The 26,366-nt window shown below is 49.8% G+C and overlaps 2 protein-coding genes across 4 annotated transcripts in view; both read right to left on the bottom strand.

Moving 5' to 3' along the window:
* The window catches only part of CORO2A (coronin 2A), a 68,652-nt gene that overhangs the window by 5,158 nt on the left and 37,128 nt on the right, over positions 1-26,366 (bottom strand). For all 3 annotated transcript variants that reach the window (XM_018052220.1, XM_018052219.1, XM_018052218.1), the window contains 8 exons: positions 23,563-23,763; positions 7,529-7,645; positions 6,429-6,578; positions 3,780-3,959; positions 2,963-3,079; positions 2,111-2,215; positions 1,295-1,391; positions 209-321 (listed from right to left, as the gene is read on the bottom strand). In XM_018052220.1, the coding sequence (XP_017907709.1) occupies positions 209-321; positions 1,295-1,391; positions 2,111-2,215; positions 2,963-3,079; positions 3,780-3,959; positions 6,429-6,578; positions 7,529-7,645; positions 23,563-23,763 (1,080 nt within the window). The remainder of the gene's footprint in view (positions 1-208; positions 322-1,294; positions 1,392-2,110; positions 2,216-2,962; positions 3,080-3,779; positions 3,960-6,428; positions 6,579-7,528; positions 7,646-23,562; positions 23,764-26,366) is intronic.
* Positions 11,177-13,657, bottom strand: LOC108633232 (histone-lysine N-methyltransferase setd3-like). Its single transcript, XM_018052217.1, has 2 exons — positions 13,569-13,657; positions 11,177-13,425 (listed from the first exon to the last, which is right to left on the bottom strand). The coding sequence occupies exon 2, from the start codon at positions 13,416-13,418 to the stop codon at positions 11,634-11,636; it is 1,785 nt and encodes a 594-aa protein (XP_017907706.1). The 5' UTR covers positions 13,419-13,425; positions 13,569-13,657; the 3' UTR covers positions 11,177-11,633.

Here is a 26,366-nt window from a genome sequence, read left to right on the forward strand (position 1 = left end):
AGCAAAGGGAAGTGCCCCAGGTCACGGAATAACTCAAGAGCAGCAGTGGGAGGGAGCACACTGACCATGAGAAAGGCTTCCCTTTGAGGAGGGGCCATCAGCCTCCCGGTGGCTCCCCCAGGGGCCTGGGCTCCAGGCTCCAGGTCCCAGGCTCCTTCTCCAGGAGGGGTTTCCTCCCTCCCTTGGAGATGGCTCCCACCACCCTTACCCGTCGGGGTACAATCATGGATACGGGCTCGATGAGGCTTTTGGTTGTGATCAACTTGTAGAAACGGAAGATCTCACAAGAGGACACGTCAAGACCTCTCTTTGGCATAACACCTGTGGGTAGATGACAGAGGAGGGCCAAGAGATTCCTCAGCTGGGGCCTGGGGCAGCAGGGCCCCAGGGTGAGTGGCAAAGCCAGACTGCACACCTGGATGTGAACAGAGACCACCCTCCTCCCACTGTTCTTCCCTCAACAAAGAGTCCTACATTGGGTCAGGCCCTGTGCTGGGGAGATGGGGTTGGAACCATCAGACTTTGCCTCCCATCTTCAAGGATTTTAGCCAGACTTTTACAGGAAGTGTGCTCTGCTCAAGGCCCTCCATCACTATGCCCACAGCTCCCAACCCAGATGGTCTTTAAAAAAAAAAAATTTATTTAGGTTGTGTTACTTAAAAACAAAAAAATTTAGGTTGCACTCAGTCTCAATTGCAGCATGTGGACACTTAGTTGCAGCATGCGGGGATCTAGTTCCCTGATCAAGGATTGAACCCAGGCCCCCTGCATTGGGAGTGTGGAGCGTGACCTGCTGGACCACCAGGGAATTCCCCCAGATGCCCTTAATACAGCGACTCCAGCTTCCCTCTGATTAATGTCAGCACGCTATCTTATCTTTCTCCATTTACTTTTAATCTAGCTGTGTCTTTATGTGTAAGTGGCTTTCTTGCAGAGGGCACAGAATTGCATCCTGTCTTGTTTTGTTTCTTACCCCTAAACATGCTTAAAACTAGCGATCTAGGTCAGTGTCCCCCATCTTCTTGCTACTGTTGTAACTGCTCATCTTTCAGCTACAACACCTTCATACTCTCCCCATGCCTTGCTCTGCTCCCCTTTTGGCTCCTCAGGTCTTGCCTCCTCCAGGAAGCCCTCCCTGGCTTCTTCCTGTGTGCTCCCAGAGAACCTCCCACATAACTCAAGTAGAGCTCCCATCGACTCAGAGTGTTGACCCGCCCTGCTTTTAGGGCAGGACCTGCAGCTGACTCATCCCTGTCTCCCCAGGCCCCACGTGGCCTCCGTGTCCCACACTCACCGATCCCCTTCTGTGGATTATAGGAGTGGTATTCCGTCAGGTAGTTCAGGTGAGGTTTGTTGGCACTGATCTCATAGTAGTGGATGTTCCTGTCTCCCTGTGGAAGAGAGGGCACCATTCAGAGCCGGGTGCCCCAAACCCCGCTCCTGGCCCCACTGCCACACAGCAGAAACCTGATGCTCACTATGAGTGACGAGTTGGCAGAGCCACCTCACACAAGGGCACACCAGGGAATGGTCACCAAGGCAGCAGGGGGCCCTCACTTCAACACTCAGTCCCTTCAACCATGACCCAGAGTCCACCCATGTGCCTCCAAGGCAGAGGCTTGGGGAGCAGAGGCCTGAACCCCACTCCATCCAAGAGCTGCACACAAAGGTCAAAAGTGCAGTGTCCTGAGACCATCCAGTGGGTCTTACCCCTGGGGTGCTTCAAGTTGTCATTGTCATAATGACTGGGTGGGGAGGTGGCTGCTGTCCCTGACACTGGGGGGAGGGGCCAGGGATGCGGAGTACAGGACAGTCCTACCCGGTGAAGACCCCCCTCTGCCCCAAATTCGAAGGTGCCCCTGCCAAGAAACACCAACTGGTCCCTCCTCATCTGGACCCAGAACTGGCGGGGGCGTCAACTAGCTCAGGGCGTCCAGCCAAAGCCCTGGCCCCAGGTGTTCCGGTGGAGCCAGGAAGGTGGGAGAGGACTGGGGGCTCCCCACAGGGGTAGAGGACCCAGCCACTCTTGCCTGGCCCTGCCCCTGCCTTGCACTCCAAGGGCCCTAGGCCAGTGGGACCAGGCAGCGCCTCCCTCCTGTGCCAGACTGACCTTCCCCACCACGTAGAGCATGTTGGTGTCCGCATCATAGAAGGGAAATAGCACACCTGAGGAGCCATCGAGGTCCACCTCTGTGACAGGCACAGAGAGGTCATCCTGCAAAGGAAGGAAGACCAGGAAGGCCTGTGGGTCGCTCACGGAGGACCTTGGTGGTGCTAAGATAAGAATCCCTGCCCCAGGGCTCTGTGTGTGTGTATGTGTGTATGTGTGTGTGAGAGACAGACCACCTCCTTTTGCCTTGCTGGCATTTTGCCTTTAACAAATCACTTCTCATACGCATGACATCACTCCAGCCTTCCTCCTCCTGTATTATATCTACTATGAAGCAAGGAGATTCAGAGATAGAGAAGAAGCAGTCTGTTCAACTCTGGACAAGAGCTCCTTGAAATCAATACTACTTGGCCCGGTCCTCACCCCCTTCCTCACCCCCACCCGCGTTGAACTGGCAGCTCTTCTTGCTCACATAATGCCTCTCTATTTCATCCTAAGTTCTTGCTCCATCCTAAGTCCTGGCATCCTAAGTCTGGATGGCCACCCCCCATCCAGAAGGCCTTTTCCTTCTCCCACCCAACCCTGAGTCCTGGTCCAAGGCCCAGCCACCTCCCCTCTCTGACACTGAGGCTTCTTCTAAGTCCTAACCCCTCCCCCTCCTTGAATGACAAGATGCACAAGGTCTGGGTGAGTGCCATCAGGCTGCTGGCACCTCCCTGTTGTCATCAATCAGTTTGGTCAGTGAGTGAATGCGTGAATGAACAGATGAAGCCAGCACTCGGCTAAGGGGTGCTGGCGGCGGGGGTGGGGGGTGCAGAGAGGGGCGCTGGTAGGGCTGCTCTGGTGACTCACCTGGTCCCAGAGGGCCATCTGACGGTTGTTCCACCGGGATGTGCCTGTGGACAGCAGCTTCTTCAGGTTCCCCAGAAATAGCACTTTGTTGGCCCGGTGCCCTTTATAGTTGGCTTCCTGGAGTGACATGTGTGGTCAGGGACTCCTTGTCTTCCACTCAAAATGCCTTCTTTTCTCATCCCAGCTCTGCCTGGGGAATCCTTCCAGAGGCACCACCTCCAAGAAGCCTTCCTGGTTCTTTTCTATCCACATAAAGTCTCTCCCACTATTTTTGTTGCGGGTTCTTTTTTAAATTAAGACAGAGGCAGACTTCAGCCCAGCTCCACGTTTTTGCTAAGATTATTATTGAACATCCATTACATGCAAGCGGGTACTGTCACCTGGGTTATTTCATTTAAACTTCCCAGAGGAAGGACTAATGTCCTATTGTTGCAGATGAGAAAAAGGCTCAGAGAGCAGCAAGCGCTTGTCTAAGGTCACACAGTGGATAACAGTGGTACCTTATGGTCTCCTGACTCCATGTCATGCCTCTTGACAGAGCCGAGGCATATTGACAGCTTTGGAGTTAGACCAGGTTCAAGTCTCAGCTTTCAGTGTGGGCAAGTCCGTTAGCCTTTCTTAAGTCTCACTTTTCTCATCTGAAAAATGGGTATGATATATTCAACACCTCCCAACAGATGGGGATAGCATGCATAAAGACTTTGGCTAGAACACTGACAGCATCACTGCTCTGTTCTCAGAAGCCCCGATGCTCCCCCCATGCCCACTCCACTCCTTGCTCCTCCGACCCCAAGCCAGACCACAGCCGAGCACTAACCTGGAGGATGGTCCCTGCTCGGGGGTCTAGAACCCGAATCTTGCGGTCTTTACACGCGGTGGCCAGCAGGCTGCCGTTGGTGTTGAAGGACATGGAGAGGATCACGTCTTGGTGGCAGCTAATTGTCTTCACGGGGCTCATGATTACAGACTCCTTTGAATCCAGGTTCCAGACCATCACCTGCACAGCAGAGAGCCAGCTCTGAACCCAGCCCCACCCCCAGCCCTGTCCCAGTCCCCACAGTCACACGCCAGCCAGGCTGCAGTGAAACATGGTATCCCCGGAGGGAAGCCACAGATGGCAGTCTGGCCAAAAGGCCGCGGGTGAGAGGATGGATCTGCCCACTGAAGTGGCCACGTGGTAGGAGGGGGAAGTCAGCAGTCAGGCTGTCTAGCAGTGAAAAGAAAACACCATCTGCTTGGAGCAATGAAACATCCATGCTGGGAGGACCCCAGGGAACCAGCTAATCCAGGGGGTTTCAAGCAGTCATTAGCAACAGTTTCCACCACATAGTTAATAAGGGATGCCATGTTTAGCTGCACAGGCTGTGCAGTGCACAGCTGCAGGGCAACCCATTCCCAAAGTCCAAGATGTGAACAGAGCCCCCTGGAGTCGTGTACAGATAAAACTGTACAACCATAAGCAGTGAAGTGAAAGTCGCTCAGTCATGCCTGACTCTTGGCACCCTATGGACTATAAGTCCATGGAATTCTTCAGGCCAGGATACTGGAGTGGGTAGCCTTTCCCTTCTCCAGGGGATCTTCCCAACCCAGGTCTCTCGCATTGCAGGCAGATTCTTTACCAGCTGAGCCACAAGGGAAGCCCATAAGCAGCAGCACACCCTACCTAAACAGATAACAGAGCACTTCTGATCAGAATGGGGTAGAGGACCTTTCAACCACTCCCATCCCACCCTCTTATCCATCACAGAGGCTTCTGAGGTGCCTCTGTAAAGCCTTATAGAGTTGTGAAAGGAAGAGTTTAGAAGTTACGATGGCATCAACCCCATTTGTGTACAGACTGAGGCCCAGAGGAGAACAGGGACTTTCCCAGGTAATGCTGCAGGTCAGAGACTGAGTGGAGACAGAATCAAGATAGCCTGTGCTGTGAGCTTTCCCATTCCACGGGGCCCACAGCTTGCTATCCTGGCAGTCAATGAAGGAGGCTGAGGCATCTTTGAGCAGGGGCCAGCTCACCCCCGCCAGCAAGACTAATGGACTGAGCAGTGTCCCACACCAAAACTTATGTCTACCCGAAACCTCAGAATATGACCTTATTTGGATATAGGGTTTTCACAGATGTAATGAGGTCTTGATAAATCTGTATGCAGGTCAGGAAGCAACAGTTAGAACCGGACATGGAACAACAGACTGGTTCCAAATAGGAAAAGGAATACATCAAGGCTGTATATTGTCACCCTGCTTATTTAACTTATATGCAGAGTACATCATGAGAAATGCTGGACTAGAAGAAACACAAGCGGGAATCAAGATTGCCGGGAGAAATATCAATAACCTCAGATATGCAGATGACACCACCCTTATGGCAGAAAGTGAAGAGGAACTCAAAAGCCTCTTGATGAAAGTGAAAGAGGAACGTGAAAAAGTTGGCTTAAAGCTCAACATTCAGAAAACTAAAATCATGGCATCTTGTCCCATCACTTCATGGGAAATAGATGGGGAAACAGTGGAAACAGTGTCAGACTTTATTTTGGGGAGCTCCAAAATCACTGCAGATGGTGATTGCAGCCACGAAATTATAAGACGCTTACTCCTTGGAAGGAAAGTTATGACCAACCTAGATAGCATATTAAAAAGCACAGACATTACTTTGCCAACAAAGGTCCATCTAGTCAAGGCTATGGTTTTTCCAGTGGTCATGTATGGATGTGAGGGTTGGACTGTGAAGAAAGCTGAGCGCCAAAGAATTGATGCTTTTGAACTGTGGTGTTGGAGGAGACTCTTGAGAGTCCCTTGGACTGCAGGGAGATCCAACCAGTCCATTCTAAAGGAGATCAGTCCTGGATGTTCTTTGGAAGGAATAATGCTTAAAGCTGAAACTCCAATACTTTGGCCACCTGATGCAAAGAGCTGACTCATTGGAAAAGACTGATGCTGGGAGGGATTGCGGGCAGGAGGAGAAGGGGACGACAGAGGATGAGATGGCTGGATGGCATCACCGACTCGATGGACGTGAGTTTGAGTGAATTCCAGGAGTTGGTGATGGACAGGGAGGCCTGGCGTGCTGCAATTCATGTGGTCCAAAGAGTTGGACACGACTGAGTGACTGAACTGGACTGAACTGAATGAGGTATCAATACAATGAGGCTATACTGGATTTGGGTGGACCCTACAATGACTGATGTCCTTATAAGAAGAGAAGACACATAGATACACAGAGAAGAAGGCAGAAGATGGAGGCAGAATGCAGTGATGCAGCTATAAACCAAGGAATGCTTGGAGCCCCTAGAAGCTAGAAGAAGCACAGAAGGACTCTTCCCTATAGCTTTTGGAGAAAGCATGGCCCTCCTAACATCTTGACTTTGGATTTCTGGCCTTCAGAACTGTGGGAATGCATTTCTGTTGTCTTTACCCACCCAGTGTGCTTCTATGTCAGGGGAGCCCCAGGAGATTAAATAGACAAACCCACCTTGTAGTCATAGCCGGAGCTGAAGAGGATGTTGGCAGCTGTGGGGTGCCACTCCACCAGGCCCACTTTGCGGGCATGGCCCACCAGCTCTTTCCTGAAGGCTGTGAGGTTCTTGGTCAGCAGCTGCTTGGGGATGTCCCAGATTTTAATCTGTCAGGAGAGACACGGCCCAAGGGGAGTGTTAGCTGGCATCCTCTTGCAACCCTGAGCAACAAAACTGGCAGTGCCCCACAGAAGGGCCAGGGCAAGTCTCTCTGTATCTACCTGTCATTCAGTGGAGAGGCAGCTGGGGCTCCTCAGAGGGACAGGGGCTTTCCCAAGGTCCTCCAGCCCAAGCAGAGGCTGGAGATGAGCCCAGGCTTCTGGGAATCTGTGCCATCCTAACCTGTAGGTGAGTGGATGGGCCATAGGCCTGGTTCCCAGGCTCGAGATCACAGCAAGTCCACCTCTTAGCCTAGAATATCCCTCAGAGTACTGTGGTCCCAAAGGCTCAGGGGAGAGCTCCGAATGCCAAAAAGAAGGATTTACGCTATATCCTCAGGGTACTGGGAAGCCAGCGCAGTCTCTGGAGCAGGACAGGGCAGGGACAACCCCCAACCCCTTCTGTGAGAGGGGCCCCCTTGGATGGCCCAGAAGAGGAAGACTAAAGGTGAGAAGGTAGGCATTTAATGCTCCCAGTCTTATCCTTTTAAATCTTCCCTCTAAGCAAGATCTTCCCTCCCCACTGTCTATGAGATTATATGGCATAATATTTTCAAGCCACAGTAAAAATGCCCTTCACAGCATTTTTTTCCCCCCTTCACAGCATGTTATAGTTTCCCCGGAAGATGTGCATTCCCATCAGGAAATGACACCTATCCACATTGGATGGTTGGGAGCTATTAGGCCCATTTTATAGATGGGGAGACCGAGGCCCATAGAGAGGAGGGGCGGCACCCCAAGTTCCAAGGAGCCCAGAACTTCTATCTAACTCACGCCCTCCTCACACAGTGACCTCACCTTGTCAAGGATGGAGAAGTCAGGAGTGTCAGAGCTGCGTCCAGATTCCATTCTGTCTCCCTCCACCCCAGCCCCACTCCTCTCAGGAAAGGGGCACTCACCGTGGCATCTTCAGAACAGGAGGCGATCTCAAAATCATTGAAAGGGTTCCATTTGACATCTAAGACATTCCCTCTGTGCCCGCAGACCTTCGGGTAGTGGGGGTCCAACTTTCCTGTCTGTAAAACAGTACCCAGGGAGGTTGATGAGAGGATGCAGCCAATTCCACTTTAGCATCTGGAGGAGGGTCACTCGGGCAGCCAGCAGTCACTGAGTGGACAGGAAGACGTAGAGGGCAGAGCTAGTAGTGAATCCAGGACTTACCACTAATCCCTGTGGGATCCTGGGGGAGTCTCGACACCTCTCAGAGCCTCAGGAAAATGGAGGCAGTAATAGATATTTCAGAGAGTTCGAGTGAGGGTCATAGGAGGTGAGGTATGGGGAGGGTCTAGCTCAAGTGTCTAGCACATGCTAGGTGTTTAATAAAAGGACGTTTCTCTTCGTATACTGCTAGCAGGAATGCAGAAATGGTGCAGCCATGGAGGAAAACAGGCTGGCAGCTCCTCAAAAGGTTAGACAGAGTTACTGTATGACCCCATAATTCTACTCCTAGGTATAGACCCGAGAGAAATAAAAACATAGGTCTACAAAAAAATGGTACACCAATGTTCACAGCAGCATTATTCAAAATAGCCAAAAGGTGGAAACAACCCAAATGTCCATAAATGGATATCTAAAACCATATTCATACATAGTGTATTCATACAATGCAATATTTTCCAAAAAGGGAACGAAGTCATGTCCAACTCTTTCCAACCCCGTGGACTATAGCCCACCAGGCTCCTCTGTCCATGGGAGTGGGTTGCCATTTCCTCCTCCAGGGGATCTTCCCAACCCAGGGATAAGAACCCGTGTCTCCTGCATTGCAGGCAGATTCTTTTATCGCTGAGCCACCCAGGAAGCCCCAGTATATTCATAAAATGAAACACGTTCAAAAAAGGGAAGGAAGTACGGACACATGATCCAATGTGGGTGAACACTGAAAACATCGTGCTAGCTGAAACACACCAGACATAAAAAGCCACGTACTGCATGATCTGCTTAGATGATCTACCAGATGTGGTTCTGCTGCGTGAGCAAAGGAGCACACCCCCTGGTACCTAGAATTCTGAACCCTGACTGATGCATGTGAGAAGTCCAGGACAGGGGTAATTCCCTGGCTGTCCAGTGGGCAGGACTCTGTGCTTTCACTGCTGGGGGCCTGGGCATGTCTCAAGTTGGGGAACTAAGATCCCAGAAGCTTCTAGGTGTGGCAACAACAACAAAAATCCAAAATAGTTACATCCATAGAGACTGAAAGCAGACTAGTGGTTGCCTAGGGCTGGGGGGAGAGGGGCATGGGGAGTGACTGCTAACGGGTATGCGGTTTCTGGGGGTGATGAAGTTACTTTCAAATTAGTGGTGATGGTTACCCAACATGTGAATATCTAAAACCCACTGAATTACACACTTAAATGGTGAATTTTACAGTATGTGAGTTATAAAAGTGAAAGTCACTTAGTCATGTCCAACTCTTTGTGACCCCATGGACTATACAGTCCATGGAGTTCTCTAGGCCAGAATACTGGAGTGGGTACCCTTTCCCTTCTACAGGGGATCTTCCCAACCCAGGGATGGAACCCAGATCTCCCAGATTGCAGGTGGATTCTTTACCAGCTGAGCCACAGGAAAAGCATGTGAGTCATACTTCAATTAAAAAGAAAGGGTGGGTTTTTCCTGGGACACAGTGGATAAGAATCCACCTGCCAGTGGAGGAGAAACAGGTTCAATCCCTGATCCAGGAAGATCCCACATGCCATGGAGCAACTGAGCCCGTGCACAGCAACTACTGAGCCGGTGCGCTAGGGCCAGGGAGCTCCAGCTACTGAAGCCTGTGCACCCTTAGAGCCTGTGCTCCGCAGCCAGAGAAGCCACCACAAGGAGACGCCTGCGTACCGCAACTAGAGAGTAACCCCCATTCACCGCAGAACAGCCTGCGCAGCAACGAAGGCCCTGCACAGCTGAAAATAAATAAATCAAAAAAGAAAAAGGAAAGGGCATTTCCTCCCTTCCCCTCTTTCCTGCTGAGAATTCCTGTCTAGGGGCTGGGAGGACATACAGGTTTCACAGCCCTGCAGCTGAGAACTGCTGGGTCATAAGAAAACTACACCAGTTCAAGCACAGAAGCTGGCAGCTGGCAGGGACCAACACACTGATTTTACACATCACACTGCATGGCCCTGGCAGTACAGGGCCCAGAACGCCCTCTGCCTGCCAATGCAGACACCGCCCACATCCGCTCCCCAGCCTCAGGTTCTAGAGCCCACCCACCGGCAGGCTCCACCCTTATATCTAAGTGAAGGAGACGGGAGAAGAAAACTGGCTGACACTTACCCATCTGGCAGACCATTTCAAGAAGCCTCGAGGACAAGCCCGATGCCAAGTGCTGGGTGAACATGAGACGCAGTACTTGACCTCACATAACTAATAGTCTCGAGGATATTTAAAACCGTATTTTCAAGGACAGAGTGAACTCAGGGAACACCCACGGGCTCTTCTTCCCTCACCTGCCCGACTCTGCAGAGCCCCCTGCACTCTTGTGGAATGTCCTGAGACCATGCCCAAGGGAGAACAAGCAAAGACCAGGGACGCTCTACAGCCTTGCCTCCTAGGGCTACAGAGAGGGCAGCTGCCATGACTACAGGCATAGGACATCCCATTACCTCTGGCAAACTAGGAGATAGACACCTGAGCCTCTGGTTCATGCATCTTAGCTCTGAAAACAGGCCATGGTCCCAGGCTCCCCTTCAGAAATCCTCTGCCCAATTCTGATCTCATTCCTTGGGAAAGGGTCTTAGACATCTCTCCCTAGACTGGATCCCTTCCAGGAGGGGGAACCCTATAAAGCACATTATTTGACAAATTGGGATGTGAATGGTAGATAAAAGTACTGTAAAGCTCAGTGGAGTGAATTTGACAATGTACTGTGGGTACGTAAGAAAAAATTCCTATTTTTAGGAAACATACTAGTATTTAGGGATAATTGAAAAGCAGAGACATTACTTTGCCAACAAAGGTCTGTCTAGTCAAGGCTATGGTTTTTCCAGTGATCATGCATGGATGTGAGAGTTGGACTGTGATGAAAGCTGAGTGCCGAAGAATTGATGTTTTTGAACTGTGGCATTGGAGAAGACTCTTGAGAGTCCCTTGGACTGCAAGGAGATCCAACCACTCCATTCTTTTTTTTTTTTTTTTTTAATCACGTTTTCCTTTTAATAAGGCTTTTTACTCAAAAGTGTAGCTTTGAAAATCTCTAGCTTGTTGTGACAACCAGAGAAGCCGGGAGCGGCCTCGCCTGAACTCGGCCGTGGTGCTCTCCTCACCAGGGTGGAGGGCGAGCGCACCGCTTCACAATCAGAGCCAACGCGGAAGTTTAGGAGCAGGATACGCATATCCTACTTTGATTCCAGGAGAAAGGACACGTTCTTAACACAGTAAAACAAAACACAAAGTAAACAAATCTTTAGAAATCACTAGGGGTGTGTGTGTGTGTGTGTGTGTCCGCGTGTTTATATCATTAGGATTATCATCAACATTTTAAACTATTAAAAATAAGGTTGCCACCTTTCCTTTTCTTTTGGTACTGGGGCATTTCTTTTTTTTTTAGGAAAAAAAAAAAAAAAAAAAAGGATTTCATCTTTTTCGCCCAGACTCCCAGGTTTCCTAACCTCGAGCCCGTTTTCCGCTGGGCATCCGCGGAGCGCCCTCATCAGGCAGGAGGCGGGGCGGGCCTGCCCCCTGGCTGTGGAGAGGCGAGGCCCACAGCAGCACCGCGGACGGGGAGCTGCATTCTTTCCCAGGCAGAAAAGGTGTCTGCCCGCAGAGGGCCTGCAGAACCTTCCGAGGCGCCTCTCCCCTCTGTGTGCTGCTTGGTCAACTGGTTGGTTTGGCCTAGAAGCAAGATGGCAATCATAATCAGAAAGGGAAGCTAGATTTTTTAAATAACTTAAAAAAATCATTTTTATATAAAGCAGCAAAAACATATTTTTCTCTCAGCAGAAAGAAAACCGTGAACAGGGAAACAGCGATGTAAACGGGCCCGTTCATAAACCTCGGCCGAAGCCGGGGCTACTGTGCAACGTCCTCGGCGCTGTCGGAAGAAGGTTCTTTGGCGTCTCCAGTCGCTCTTTTACTTTCCTCTTGAGTTAAAGTTTCCTTCTCTGACCTGGTCCCGTTGGGGATAGCGCTTTCGCCATTGACGAGCCCGTGCTCGGCGGCCTGGGCCCTGCGGACGGCCTCGCTGAGGGTCAAGGCCTCCTGCGCGCCCGCCTCCCCCTCCAGGCTCCTCAGCACCAGCGGCAGCCTCGAGTCCGCCACGCCCTCCAGCAGCCCCGCGCCGCCCTCCTCGTACTTGGGCAGCGGCGCCCGCTCCTCCATCTGCCGCCGGTAGAACTCCCGGTTCGCGGCCGCGCTCTTGACCGCTCTCTCCAGGATCTCCTTCTCACCTAAGCGCAGCTTGATGGCCATGGTGGCACGGGCGGAAAGGTCGTGGTTTTTCAAGAAGGACTTATCTTCCTCGATGGTTGTCTTGTATGTTTTTAGAAGAAGCGAGGCTCGGTCTTCAAGAAACGCCCACAGCCTGACCTCGTTGTCCCAGCTGACAGGGTACTCAGAGTTCCCCAAGGTGAAGATTCTGTCAATGGCACTGTCTCCCAGCAAGTGTTCTTTCAGCTCCTCTTCGGTCATGCAGAAAACTCGGAGAAAAGCCAGCAGCTGGGCGGAGATGGGCGGCTCGGTGAAATGCAGGGCAAAGACGCTGGAGGTTGGGATGCCAGCGCGAGCCAGGACCTCGGCCTTCATGGCGTAGAGCCGGTCACCTCTACTCACTCCAAGCTTTATTTTCACTCTGTCGTGTGAATTATTGTCAAAGAAAAAACCACTGTGGATCACAAACTCTGCATTTGACCGAGTGCCATAAAAAATGTAAATCTGCTCTCCGGCCCGGAAGTCCTGCTGGGCCACACACTCGCAGCGGTCATCCTCCAGGTTGTAGCCGGTGGTGATCAGGCCGCTGGTGTGGTTGCACATGTCCCACAGGGGGATAAGCGCGAGGGTCACCCGGGAGCCGTCCTCCGTGGGAATCTGGTTTTGTCGAGTCATAACGGAAGAGACCGCCCGCCTGTAGTCCTCGTAAGTGAAGGAGTCCTTCAAGGGCAGTTTGTGGGCATGAGGATGGGTCTGGATGACCTTGTAGAAGTAGGCGTACTGCCGCGCCGTGTTCTTGTACTGGCTAAAGACGTCGTGTATGGCCTGTGTGGACTGCAGGTAGCGAACCTCATCCTCCTCGAAGTAGAGGGGGGTGTCGTACTCGCTGGGGAGGGTCTGAATGTAGGGCTGCCAGAACGAGTTAGGGTCGGCCCGCTCACACAGCAGATGGAAGGCCAGTGTGATGTTTCCCATGGCTTGAAGAATCCGGTCTTGAGAATACAAGGGCCCCAACACTGAAGTTTTAGCAGATTCAACAGTCATTAGTAATTTTCGTGGAACCCATAAAAATAATTCTTCTGCCTTGATATCTCTTGTTGCTCTCAAACCGAAGCCCTCTTCTTTGAAGTTCACTATTTCAAAACCCTCAACAGAGGCTCCATTTTCAGAGGCCCATTTCATTAGATCAGGAAAGTAATCTTCTCTTTTTCCATCAAAAGTAACAGACAGACCTTTTTGCTTTTTTCGTATTTTCTCAACTAGAGACCGGATCTGCACATACTCTTCCCATTCTTTTCCAGGACCAGGGGCAGGGCTACTGCATTTCTGCAAAAGCTCGCTGGTCAGGTTCAAGGTTTCCTTCGGGGACACGCTTGCTGCAGCACCAGTGCCTGATTTCTGCGTTTTCACTCGGCTCTTCTTACCCATTTTCTGACTTACAGGAGCCATATTCCTGAAGTTTCCTTCCAGAAAAAGCAACGTGTAACAAACACTAGTGTTTGGAGGCACTCAAATGGGGGGGAAAATGCTGCTTTGTAGTCTCTGGAAGAAAAGTTCACTCCTGTTCACCTATAAAAACTGCCCACTTTTGCCCCGTCGCGCGGCGGCGGCGGCGCCACACTCCGCCGGGACCCACAAGCCACCTCAACCAAGCCCCAGGCAGCGGCGGCGGTGGCGGCGGCGGCGGCCGGACGGGAGGGGGCGGGACGGCTGCCTCAGACAGCCCCGCCGCCGCGGCCCAACCCCGCTCCGCCCGCCCCCGGGCCCCCCAACCACTCCATTCTAAAGGAGATTCCTGGGTGTTCTTTGGCAGGAATGATGCTAAAGCTGAAACTCCAGTACTTTGGCCACCTCCTGCAAAGAGTTGACTCATTGGAAAAGACTCTGATGCTGGGAGGGATTGGGGGCAGGAGGAGAAGGGGATGACAGAGGATGAGATGGCTGGATGGCATCACCGACTCGATGGACGTGAGTTTGGGTGAACTCTGGGAACTGGTGATGGACAGGGAGGCCTGGCGTGCTGCGATTCATGGGGTCACAAAGAGTCGGACACGACTGAGTGACTGAACTGAACTGAACTAATCATCAAAGCGTTTAGAAAATAAAAAAGTACTTTCACATACATTGGAAAAGACCCTGAGGCTGGGAAAGATTGAAGGCAATAGGAGAAAGGTGGCAGAGGATGAGATGGTTGGATAGCATCACCAACTCAGTGGACGTTAACCTGAGCAAACTCTGGGAGATAGTAAAAGAGAGAGGAGCCTGGCATGCTGCAGTCCATGGGGCTGCAAAGAAGTGGACATCGCTGAGCGACTAAACAGCAGCAGACATTCTGAGGGAGAGACAAAATAAAGACTTTGGATGTGTCATTTGACAGTGCTGTGTGAGGAGCCGAACAAAAGATCAGTTTCTTTCAGATGGTTTAGCCTTCTTCATGGATGAGGAAAACGGGCCCCTGGGCAGAGGGCAGCAAGGCAGCACCTGGAGTGAGGGCCCTGCAAAGAGATCACCACACCCACAGGCCCAGCTCAGGTCTCCATGGGACCATCGCTCCAGCCACCAGGCCATTCTCTACTCTCCTAAAATATGACCGATAATCTCTCCCTTGCAGGGCGATGAGGGTGAAATGACGTACTGTAGCTGAAAAGTCCAACAGTGATCTCCTATAGTAAGTGCTCAAAGAAGAGCTTTTATTATACGTACATTTGTGTGCAAACACACGTGCATGCGTGCTAAGTTGCTTCAGTCGTGTCCAATTCTTTGTGACCCTAGGCACTGTAGCCTGCCAGGCTACTCTGTCCATGGGATTCTCCAGGCAAGAATACTGGAGTGGGTTGCCAACATACACAAACATCTACATATGTGTATATATACATATATTTATATATATTTTTTTTTTTATAAAAGTTTTTGGTTGTGCTTCTTGGCATGAGGGATCTTAGTTCCTCCTTGACTAGGGATGGAACCCACATCCCCTGAATTGGAAACAGAGTCCTAACCATTGGATGGCCAGGGAAGTCCCACACATGTACCCTAAAGTTGAGGGAAAAAAGACTGGAAGGAAATGCATCAAAATGTTATTCATGGTTATCTCTACACGGTGAGTTAAATGGGTGTGGCTTTAAAAAAATCATCCTCTGTATCTTAAAAAGAATTTTTTTCTAAACTATAAAAACTGTAAAATTTTGCAATAAAAAAGGTATTTAAGAGGGAGGTTCAAGAGGGAGGGGACATGTATACCTATGGCTGATTCATGCTGATATATGGCAGAAACCAACACAACATTGTAAAGCAATTATCCTTCAATTAAAAATAAATAATTTTTTTTTAAAAAGGTATTTAAGACAAGACTTTCTGAAAAGATCGGGTCCTTGCAGGATTAGCTAAAAATTTCTGATAAAGCTGCAGAGCCTGAGGGGCTCTGCAATCAGGAATGGTAAAAAACACAGCAAAGCTCAACTAGCCTGCACCTGTGGCAGGCATTACTAATGGATCACTGACCACCCTCACCCCTCACCCCCCAGACTGGCGGAAGAACTTGCCCAGGGTCATGGGGAAGGGGAAGGGCAGAGTTGGGCTGGAGCCCAGGGTGAGCCTGTGGCATACTCACTGTGGTCTGAGGGAGCACCAGCCCTGTCTGAGTCAGTGTCCTGACCCCCTTCCTGCACACAGCCTTTCCCTTTTCTTGGATCATTTCCTGGGCCAAAGGGCCGAAGCAGTCAGCAGCACTGTCTTTGGCTGTGGCGTACCCAGGTGCTTTCAAGGTCTTGATCTTTGCACTCCGGCCCAGGGCCAAGCCCCAGTTTCTGCCCTAAGAAGGTTTCTCTAGAGAGCTGATTGTCCCTGGCCTTGGCTAACTGGAAGCAATGTGCCCAGGAGCCCCATTCAGACTCCAGCCTCCAGCTCTGTGAGCTTCAGACTCAGAGGTACCTGAGAGCCAGGCCTGGCTCTGGTGGGCACTCCTCCCAGGCCTCCAAGAGCAGAGGCCCCATCCCCACACAGCTTCTCTTACTTCTTAATGAACAAAGGATGGCAGGTGGTCCCCAGAGGCTGGTAGGCCCTGTGCCTAAGAGGGTTTCTGTGGGAGGACCCACATTAATAGACATTAGCCAGTCTGATGGGCTATTGACCGGGCTGCTAAAAGCCCTGTCAAGACAGGGATATTTATAATCCAGAGGCCACTGCTGCCTTTCAGCCCATTAGGCCAGCAGTCAGCCAAGGACAGGACTCTGATTTATGGATGTGTGTGTGTGTGTGTGTGTGTGGGTGCTCCAAATGGGGGCTTCCCAGGTGGTGCTAGGGGTAAAGAACCTACCCGCCAATGCAGGAGATGTAAGAGATTGGGTTCAATTCCTCAGGAAGATCCCCTGGAGGAGGGCATGGCAACCCACTCCAGTATTCTTGCCTAGAGAACCCCTATAGACAGAGGACCCTGGAGGGCTATGGTCCATAGGGTTGCAAAGAGTCGGACACAACTGAAGTGACTTAGCGCACACAGCACAGACTCTAAACCAGAGCAGACACACCTGTCTTCCTCCTAGACGCCAGGGAGCTGCTCAGCCTGGAGAGACAGCACCTCCAAGTCTCTGAGGAGCGGCTGTCCTGGGGCAGATGGAGTGGACGGGACTGTAGGACCCAGAAGGCAGGAGCCCGGTGGGGTGGGACAGGAGAGGCTGTGGGGTTACTGTCGTGACCTTAGGGCTCACAGGGAACCTGCCTCTTGGTCAGTTTCCTCATCTACAAAATGGCAACAGTAGTAGAATCTCAGGGTGGATATGAGGATTAAATGAGTTCATACACATACAGTGCTTAAGACTCTGTCTTGGGAATTCCCTGGTGGTCCAGTGGTTAGGACTCAGAGCTTTCATGGCCAAGGCCTGGGTTCGTTTCCTGGTCGGGAAACTGAGATCCCACAAGCTGTGTGGCACGACCAAATGAAAGAAAAAAAAAAAAGACTCTACTTGGTACATGGTGAGCTTTCAGGATATTCACTAATATAAGTTCATCAGAACTAATCACAGTTACCCAGCTTTATTGTTGCTCAGTACTTTGCAGGGGCCAGGATGTACTTAGTGAGGCCAAGGTGTCCTCAGTGAATGCACTCAAGCACATTATTACATCTATAAGGAACATGTTTGCAAGTATTTTTCTTTAGGAACCATACTTTCAGGAGTGATTTATGTGCCAGGCCCTGTGCTAGGGGCTCTGCTCAATTATTTAGTTATTTAATCATTCCAGCCACCCTAGGAAGCAGTGCAAGAATCCCCATTGAGAACATAGAAGCTGGAGATAGCAAGGGTTTATAATCAGAGCCACTTCAACCATGGCAGAGCCGTGAGAACTGGGAATGCTTTCTCTCACTTATGGTCTGCCTCTTGCTATCCCCACACCATAGTTATCATCAGCGTTATGCAGGCCTTTCAATGAGGACCTCCTATGTGCCAGATCTTATGTCCCATGCAAGTGGCAGCAGAAGATGGATTACTCATGATCTGTGCCCTCCAGGGGACGCCAACCTGTGGAGGAGGCAGGATATAGTGTACTCAGGGCTCAGAGGCAGAAGAAATGCCCTGGGGGATCAATCAAAGAAGGCTTCCTGGAGTAGGATGCCTTTGAATTGGGCCTTAAAGAAAGACTTTGACCAGACTAGGATGAAGGGGAGGCACTGCAAGCCAGAAGGGTTGGGCCATACACAGATAGGTTTCAAGTAGAGAGATCCTAAGGCAAGCAGGCAAAAAGGTAGACTGATGGGTAGGAAGATAGAGAAGTCCAGACAAGAGGGGACAGGTCACCTTGCATAGAGCGAGATGCACATGGAGAGATGGACAAGTGGACAGATGAGACATGTCCTAACTAGAGTCGGTGAGACTTAGCCAGAGGGCTGCCCAGAGGAAACAGCTGAGCAGGGAAAAGACAGGAGTGTCCCCTAATCTTGCAAATACACGTGCTGCTAAAATGCAAATCATGTTCCCAGGAGGATTTAGGGAACGTATCATTTACCAGCCCTCCTCTCACATGCACAGATGAGCCTGGGGAATGTCCACTGCAGAACCCCACACCCAGGGCTGGAAGTGGTGAACAGCGGAGGCTATCTGGTAACCTAGCTTGGTCACCTCCAGAGGGTGGGGAGCCCATGTCCCCACTAGGTGGCTTATTTCACTTTCAGACCTTGTTACAAACTGTGAGCAAACACTTCTTACTCGGAACCTAGTATAGCCTCCCTGTGGCCCTCCCCACTCCCTTTACTCTCCACTTCTGGTTCCAGCTCTGTACTTTGGACCCCAAAGGACACCTCCACCCCACGCCACCTCCCTGGTCCCAGGCCAGCTCCCTTCCAGGCTGAACAGACCCTTAGAACTGGAACAGACTTTCTCCCCTAAAGAAAAACAGTAAAACAGTCTAGCACACACCCTGCATCTCTACATTTCTAGCAGGGGAACCTGACTATGGAGGGAACAGGTGTAGGCTGTGGAGGGCTCTGAGGTTTACAGCGTCAGCTGGGATGTGGATGAAGAGTTCTGGTGAGAAAGGCAGGACTTTGTGTGCAGGCAATGGGAGAGGGGGTGGGTCCTAGGAGTGATGTGGCATGACACAGGCTTAGGCAGGGTCTGGCTGGCCTCCAAGAGCACAGCAGTGAAGTGCTCCCCTCCCCCTGCTCCCAGGCACCTGTTCACCATGCGTCCCTTTGGCCCCCCAAGCCCATGCCCTCCTCTGGCTTGGTCTACTCCCAGCGATGCTGCAGGGCTTGACCCCAGAGCTCTGCCTGTTCTTGCTGGCATTCCTCCCGACCTCCACACCTCACAGCAAAGTCCACCTCCCACCTGATCAGGTGGGTCTGCCGTAGGCCTGGTGCCAGGGTCCAAAGCCCAACCTGGCATGTCCCCCAGGCTCAGGGCGGGCGTGTCCCCAGACCTCCCCACTGAGCCTTTGTTCCCTGAGTGCAGCCCTTGGTTGCCTAGGCTGCCAGCGCCACCCTGCTGTGGGTTCACCCTGGGTCACAGGGTGGAAGAGAGAGACTGTGGAGTCACTCCCTTTGGGACACCTGACACCACATGGGGCAGCCTGGCCCTTCTGAGAATAAATCCCATACACGGTGGTAGAGCCAGGAATCTTCCAATCCTGCGCTAAAATAAAGAATTTGCTAGCTTGTCCCTTCCTTTCTTCCTTTACTGACATTCTGTGTGCCTGGATGGGACTTACACCCTGGTAACTGACAAGGAACCGATGTCAGCCAGAGCCAAAACTCAGAAGTGCAGGTCGGCTGAATGAAAGTGGGGCCCCAAGACCATGTCCAGGTCTGGGCCCACACCCTTCCTGTTCAGGGTCCTTCAGACAGTCAGCTCGGCATCCTTATCCATATAACGGGGCAATACCTCCCATAAAATGGTCTAATAAAGGTGCAGCGTAAGCCCTGGCCCTGCTGACCACATGGAAAAGGGCCTGCAGGCCTGTCTGCCCAGGTAAGCACTGCACCATGGGACCAGCAAGGGTCCTTTTCCTCTCTCCGCCTCTCCCTCCTGCTTCGTCACACTGGATGTGGTTACTTAGGAAAATGTCAACGAGATGCAACGTGTGGACCTTCTCGATGCTGTTTCAAACAAACAAGGAGCAAAGAGGCATTTATGAGGCAATCAAGGGCTTTTTCACATAATAGGAAATTGCTGTGATCCTGGCATTATGGTTATATCAGAATAAACACATTTGTTATGTCACATTCTGTTATGTCAATAACAGAAAATGTTATTATTTTATAGAATTGCAAACTGAACTCTGTGGGGGTAAAATGACAAACAGTCTGGGCTTTGCTTTAAGATATTTCAGGAAAAAAAAAGGGATGGATGAAGCAAGCATGGCAAAGTCTTCAAAATTCTTGAATCTGGGTGTGAAGAGGTCACGATATTGTTTTCACCTACCTTTGTGTTTGAAAATTCTTTTTGTAATGATAAAAAAAGAAGAACTAGAATAGAGCCTAGCTGCTGAAAAACAGCAGCATTGGCATCACCTGGGAAGCCAGATTTAACAAATAAAAAGAGGATACCTGGTAAAATTTGAATTTCAGATAAACAGCAAAGGACTTTTTAGAAGTTATGTTCCATGTAATACTTTACTTATGCTATAAAACTATTTGTGAAAATAGCTTGGCAGTTTCCTCTAAAATGGAACATGTAACTACTTTATGATCCAGAGATTGCACTCCTAGGCATTTATCCCAGAAAAATGGAATTTACTTATGTGCACACAGAAACCTGTACACAAATGTTTATAGCAGTTTCATTCCTAACAGCTCCAAACTGGAAACAGGCCAGATGGCCTTCAACAGCCAAGGGTTCAACAAACTGTGCAACCACACCACAGAATACTACTCAGCAATAAAAAAGAACAAGCAATTGATACAGACAACAACCTGGATGGATCTCCAGAGAATTCACTGAATGAAAAAAGTTAAGCCCGAAAGGCTACACACTGTATGGTTCCATTTGCGTGATATTCTTCAAAAGCAAATGTATAGGAACGGAGAACAGATTTGTTCAATCAATGAAAATGTATAAGTATCAACTGTGTCTGCCCACGTGATATGTGGGTAAGCAAAGTACTGGTTCTCCCCAACTCCTCCCACATTGCAAGTACATTAAGAAGTACTACCACAAGAACACAAGTGACTCTAATTCAAAGCACTCAGGGCATGGTATCCTAAGAAAGCAATGTACTATGGAATATATAATGAAAAGGAGAATGCTCTGGACATTTGGAGGAGGGGGAAAAAGTGACTAATCATGAACATGGCACACATTTCCATTTACTTAGGTCATCTTCATTATTAGCCTGTCAATGATGCTCTGCAATTTTCTCCTATTCAGTTTTGCTTATTAATTCCTGGGTATTTACTCTTTACATTCTACTGGAAATATTTACATTTTCTAAGCACTCTTGTTATGTAAAAATGCAATTCTGACTTGGATTCTGATTTTTCATCCAGTCACCTTCCAAACACTGATTATTTTTTCTAGTAATTTGACTCTAGTTCTTCCGATTTTCTATGTAGACAATCACATCAGTAAATAATATGGTTTTATCTCTTCCTTTTCAATCCTTATACCCTTAACTTATTTTTCTAGTCTTACTGTGCAGGCCAGCACCTTTCATATTCTTTTTTTGGGGGGTGGGGGTGTCAGTTCCCTGACCGTGGGTCAAACCTGGGCCACGCTATTGAGAGCTGAGTCCTAACCACTGGACAGCCAGGGAATTCCCTGAAGGGATGTTTCTTTTTCATAAGTGATGTTTGCACCATATTAACAAAGAGATTAAATACCACCAATATCAGCAATAATGGGACAAACTGACCTCATGTGTCATACGACATAATGAACTGAGGATACAACATCACTTATTTAATATTCTTGCCAAAAACATACAACATGAATCTAATCACAAGAAAACAATGGGTCAAGTTCAATTTTAGCAACATCCTTCAAAACAGCTGGGCTTTACAGCTGTAAAATGTCAATATTATGAGCTGAAGTAGACTATGTAGTCTAATGAGTAAAGTGACAACTGAATATAATGCATGATCCTGGGTTAGACTTGACCAGAGATAAAATTTTTTTCTACACACATTGTGAAAGATATGTAAAAACAGACAAAAGGTAAATTTGGCAGAATCTTAACAACCAGTGAATCTTGGTGAAGGATAATCATTTATTCAACTATTTTTGCAACTTTTCTGTAGGGTTGAGAGTCTTTCAAAACAAAAAGTTTAAAAAAGTCTGTTTCCTAGCAGACAGGAGCCAGGTGGGGTGGGACAGGAGAGGCTGTGGCGCTACTTCCCTAGTGGCTTAGCGGTAAAGAATCCACCTGCCAGGGCAGGAGATATGGGTTCGATCCCCGGTCTGGGAAGATCCCACATGCTGCAGAGCAGCTAAGCCCCTGCACCACAACCACTGAGCCTGTGCGCCTTAGAGCCTGTGCTCTGCAACAAGAGAAGCCACCGCAATGAGAAGTCCGAGCACCGCGACTAGAGAAAAGCCCCTGCACGGCAACCCAGCACAGCAGAAAATAAATATATTTTTTAAAATTCTGCTTCCTATGTTAGTGAGGATCCTTTTTCCTAGTTTGCAAAGAATTTTTATTTTGATCGTGAATGGGTCCTGAATTCTGTGTGTGTGCGTGCTCAGTTACTTTAGTCGTGTCTGACTCTTTGCGACCCCAAGGACTATAGCCCGCCAGGCTCCTCTGTCCGCGGGATTCTCCAGGCAAGAATACTGGAGTGGATTGCCATTTCCTCCTCCAGGGGAACTTCCCAACTCGGGGATCAAGCCCACGTCTCCTGCGACTCCTGCACTGGCAGGCAGGTTCTTTACCACTGAACTACCTGGGAAGCCCCACATAAGCATTAGTGCTGCAAATTTCCCTTGAAGCACCACTTCCCTGCATCCCCATAATTTTAGTGATATATTCCATTTTCATTCATGCGCAAGTATTTTTAAATTTCCATTTTGATTTCTTCTTGGATCTAGAAGTTATTTAGAAAGGTATTTTTATTTATTATTATTATTATTTTTTTGGCCAGGCTGATCGGCATGTGGAATCTTAGTTCCCTGACCAGTGATTGAACCTGTGCCCCCTGCAGCAGAAACATGGAGTCTTAACCCATGGACCACAAGGGAAGTCCCTAGAAAGGTGTTTTTAAACTTCTAAATGAATGAGAATTTAAAATTTCTCTCTTGTTATAGACTTCTAACTCAATTGCATTGGGATCAGAAAACCTGATCTGTGAATCTGTTTTGTGTGCGGTTTTAACTTCTAAAGGCCTCTAGGGCTCTAAGTCTGTTGTTGGTTTCTTCAGCTGATGCTTACTCAGGGGGGCTTACATGCTTGGTAGCTCTGTTTATGAACTTCCCTAGTCTTAATCTGTGGGAGTCCTGTTCACACTGAGATACTTTTCTCTGGAGAAACTTTCTACCTGCCTCCGCCACAAACCAGAGGCACTACCAAGCCCCTCCAGTCCCTTCGGAGATGCTGCCTCAAGGCAAAAACTCAGGATCCTGAAAAGATCCGCTGTTAAATTAATCTATGTGAAACTGCCATTTTGGGAATCAAAGTCTGTTAAATATCAGCAACTGCATATGTCCCAACTTCTGCTGTCAATGATTGCCACAAGACAAGCCTATTCTTCGTGTTCACTTGCTGCTTACCTCTCCTACTTAGATTTCGCCTCAAGGTCCTTTTCTCTCTTGGAGAGAGGAGCTGGCTTTGGAGACTTCCCCAATGCCTCGTGAGCCTGGCAATGCATTTAATGTTATTCAGGAATGAATTCCTTTGCAGTGGGGTCCTAAACATAGGACTCCTCATGGGAGCCCTAAACAACTGCAAGAAGCTGAAATCCCAGGAGAGGCAGACTTTTCCAGTGAAAAAACCAAGACGGAAAGGAGTGAAATGACTTATTTATGGTCACACAGCAGGGCTCGGACGTGAACCCATGTGTGGGATCCAAACTGAGGCTCTTTCTACTTCCCCTCTGTCCTGTGCTGCCTCCAGAGAGCTGTTTGGGTCTGGGCCTAGCAGGCTTCCTTACCTGGTGCAAGGGGATGACGAGGAAGGCACCCCCACCAGTACACTCAGTCACGACTGCAATGAAGTGGGGGTTCACAGCACAGAAATGATTGTCTTGGACGCTGTGGGTGATGGGCACAGAGTCGTAGCAGTTCTCCTTGCTGGCTGGTTTGCCAAAGACGTGGCGGAACTTGGAACTCCGGTACTGGGGGTTCCATGACATCTGTGAGAGACAAGTGGGACAGTAGAGACATGAGGTTCGCCAGCTGAGAATAGGACATACGGAGTCTCACCTCCTCTCAAGGTGAGGGTGTGCGCAGAACAGTGGTCAGTTCTATGAGGACAGTGGCGTGCTAGGAAATGTATCCAGGTGAAAAGGCTAGAATTGTGGCTATTTGAAAGGGCCTGGTGAGAGGGTGTACAAGTACTTCTGAACCGTTTGCTTTTCATTCCTTCGAGTGCAAACACAAAAAAGCAGAAAAACTGGAGAGAACTCACCCCACCCCTTTCCTTATTCAGCACCTCACCAGACAGCCCAGCCTCCAAGCCCAGCCCAGCCCAGCCCAGCCAAGTGGGTTAACACTGCATCCTCTGGGGCCAGCCTGCCCGGGGTTCCAATTCCAGTTCTGCGCTTACCAACTGGGTGGGCAAATAACAATTTCTGAAGCCTCGGTTTGCTTATTTATAAAATGGGGATAAAGAAAGTATCTGTCTCAGATGCATCAAGAGATTAAATGAGATGATACACTAAGATCCCTTGCTCAATAGTAATAATTACTACCACTATTATCATCCAGGCATCTTGACCTTCCCTCACTCCTCATCCAGCCTTCTATTTGTTCACTCAATATGTACTGAGCACCACAGTGCAACTAGGCCCTGTGCCAGACACTGGGGGTTTGGAGGAAGCAAGCCTGAGCCCAGCCTTACAGGAGAGAAGAGTCCCATGAGTGAGGCCCCTAGGGGAGTCTGAGCCACTGGGACCCAGTGTGTCATAGGTAATAATGGAGGTTTGTACATGGCAGCCAGGGAGGACTTGCTGCCCTCAGAGGAAGTGACATGTGAGCTGTGATTTGAAGGATGAGTAGGAATTGGCCATGTAAGCTAGACCAGGGTAAGCTGGGGAAAAGGTGTCCTAGGCAGATGGAACAGCCTGGGCAGAGGTCCTGAAACAGAGGCCAACATGGAATGTTTGGAGAACTATATATGTTATACATGTAAGATTGGAAAGATGCTAAAAAGAAAAATAAATACACACACAACACACGTATCCATGTAAACTGGATGATGTGAATGAGGAGAACAGAAGCTGGAGGGGTAAGCAGGGCTATATTGTGAATGGCCTGTAAGAGGACCCAGGGCTCATTAGTGGCCAAATCTACGGTGCCATGTGGCCTCCTCTTGTCCCTGCTGCTGCTCAGTTCAAACCCCTTCCTCTTGGTCTTGTTGACCCACTGGGCCCTCCCACCCTCTCTCCCCATGCAGCCAGGAGGACTGTTCTGCACAGCAAGCCTGGCTGTATTCCTCCCACCTACCCCCTACCTCGACCTCCCTCTGATGCTCCCCATTCACTGCTGCTTTATAGGATCAAGGCCAAACTCAGCTTGGGTCCCACCCCATATTCCAAGATTCCCTTTTCCTTGCTCATCTTCTAAACGGCACCTTCCAGATAAAGAACACCACCCAGTCTCCCTGGTACCTACTCCTGCATTTTCAGTCCTCTGGGTCTTCACCCTTGTCTTTCCCTCTGCTTGGCTTGCTCTTCCCAGGCCCTGGTTGTCTGTACTTGTCTCTCCTCTCCCCCAGCTCCCAGGTGGCCTCCACCAAAGCCAAACCGAGTAGCAGAGATCTCATTCTTCTGTCTCTCCTCCCTGCTCTGAACTGGAGTTTGGTGTCAGGGCTCCTCTACCAGCTTGCAGGTTCCTCAGCGGAAGGCCTGGGGCTGCCCCAGGAATGCCCGGCACAGTGCTTTGCCCACCCCATGCTCCCAGGCACTTCTCAGGGGAAGGCATGTTTGACTGAGAGGTCAAGACAGGGCTGGCTCTGGCCCAGTTTGGGTGGTCGCCCCTGAGGCTCTTCTCTGTGCTTAGTCCAAAGGCACAAAAATAGGCTGTTGATCTCAGGAGGTCACAGTGATCAGGGGCCTGACACATGAGCCAAGCCCCTTATACAGCACCAGGTAGCCCATCAGCCTCATGGTGGCAGGTCTGTCCTGTGAAGCTCAGACATTTCAACCTTCTTTTTGGGAGCTTTGCCCAAAACACTGGTGGCATTTGCCAGAGCTACAGGAAGCAGCACAGAATGCAGGGACTGCTTAATTAATGCCCATTTGATCTCAGAAAGGATTCGAGAAGCCTTACAGAAATAGAACACAGATAGAAGGAAATAAAAGGAAAAAGCCATGGTGAGGAAATAGGGACAGAGGGAAAATGCAGGAAAAAAGAGATCACTAGGAATGTAGGGGGAGCAAAGCTATGAATGTGGGCTGCCCGATCCTGTACACAGAGGAGGTGGGCCTGGGGGATCTGTGTCTGAGCTTCCTAGCTGTCAATTCGACATGGGAAACAGAATCAAAACGGGATTTATTTACTCAGTGCCTGTAAGACAAATGCCACCATTTGCTAAGGAGCCAAACGGCTCTTCTCTGCACTGAGTCCTGAGAGAAATAAGTCCTATAGATTGTCTTAGGAAAGAAGAGCAAAAATAATGGTCTCCCTTCAGTTCAGTTCAGTAGCTCAGTCATGTCCGACTCTTTGCGACCCCATGGACTGTAGCATGCCAGCCTTTCCTGTCCATCACCAACTCCTGGAGCTTGTGCAAACTCAT

This window comes from Capra hircus, chromosome 8 (genome assembly GCF_001704415.2).
Source record: "Capra hircus breed San Clemente chromosome 8, ASM170441v1, whole genome shotgun sequence".
Classification (NCBI taxonomy): Eukaryota; Metazoa; Chordata; class Mammalia; order Artiodactyla; family Bovidae; genus Capra; species Capra hircus.

Excerpts from the sequence above, each read along its gene's own strand:
- LOC108633232 (XM_018052217.1), bottom strand. The coding sequence starts at position 13,418 with ATGGGTAAGAAGAGCCGAGTGAAAACGCAGAAATCAGGCACTGGTGCT.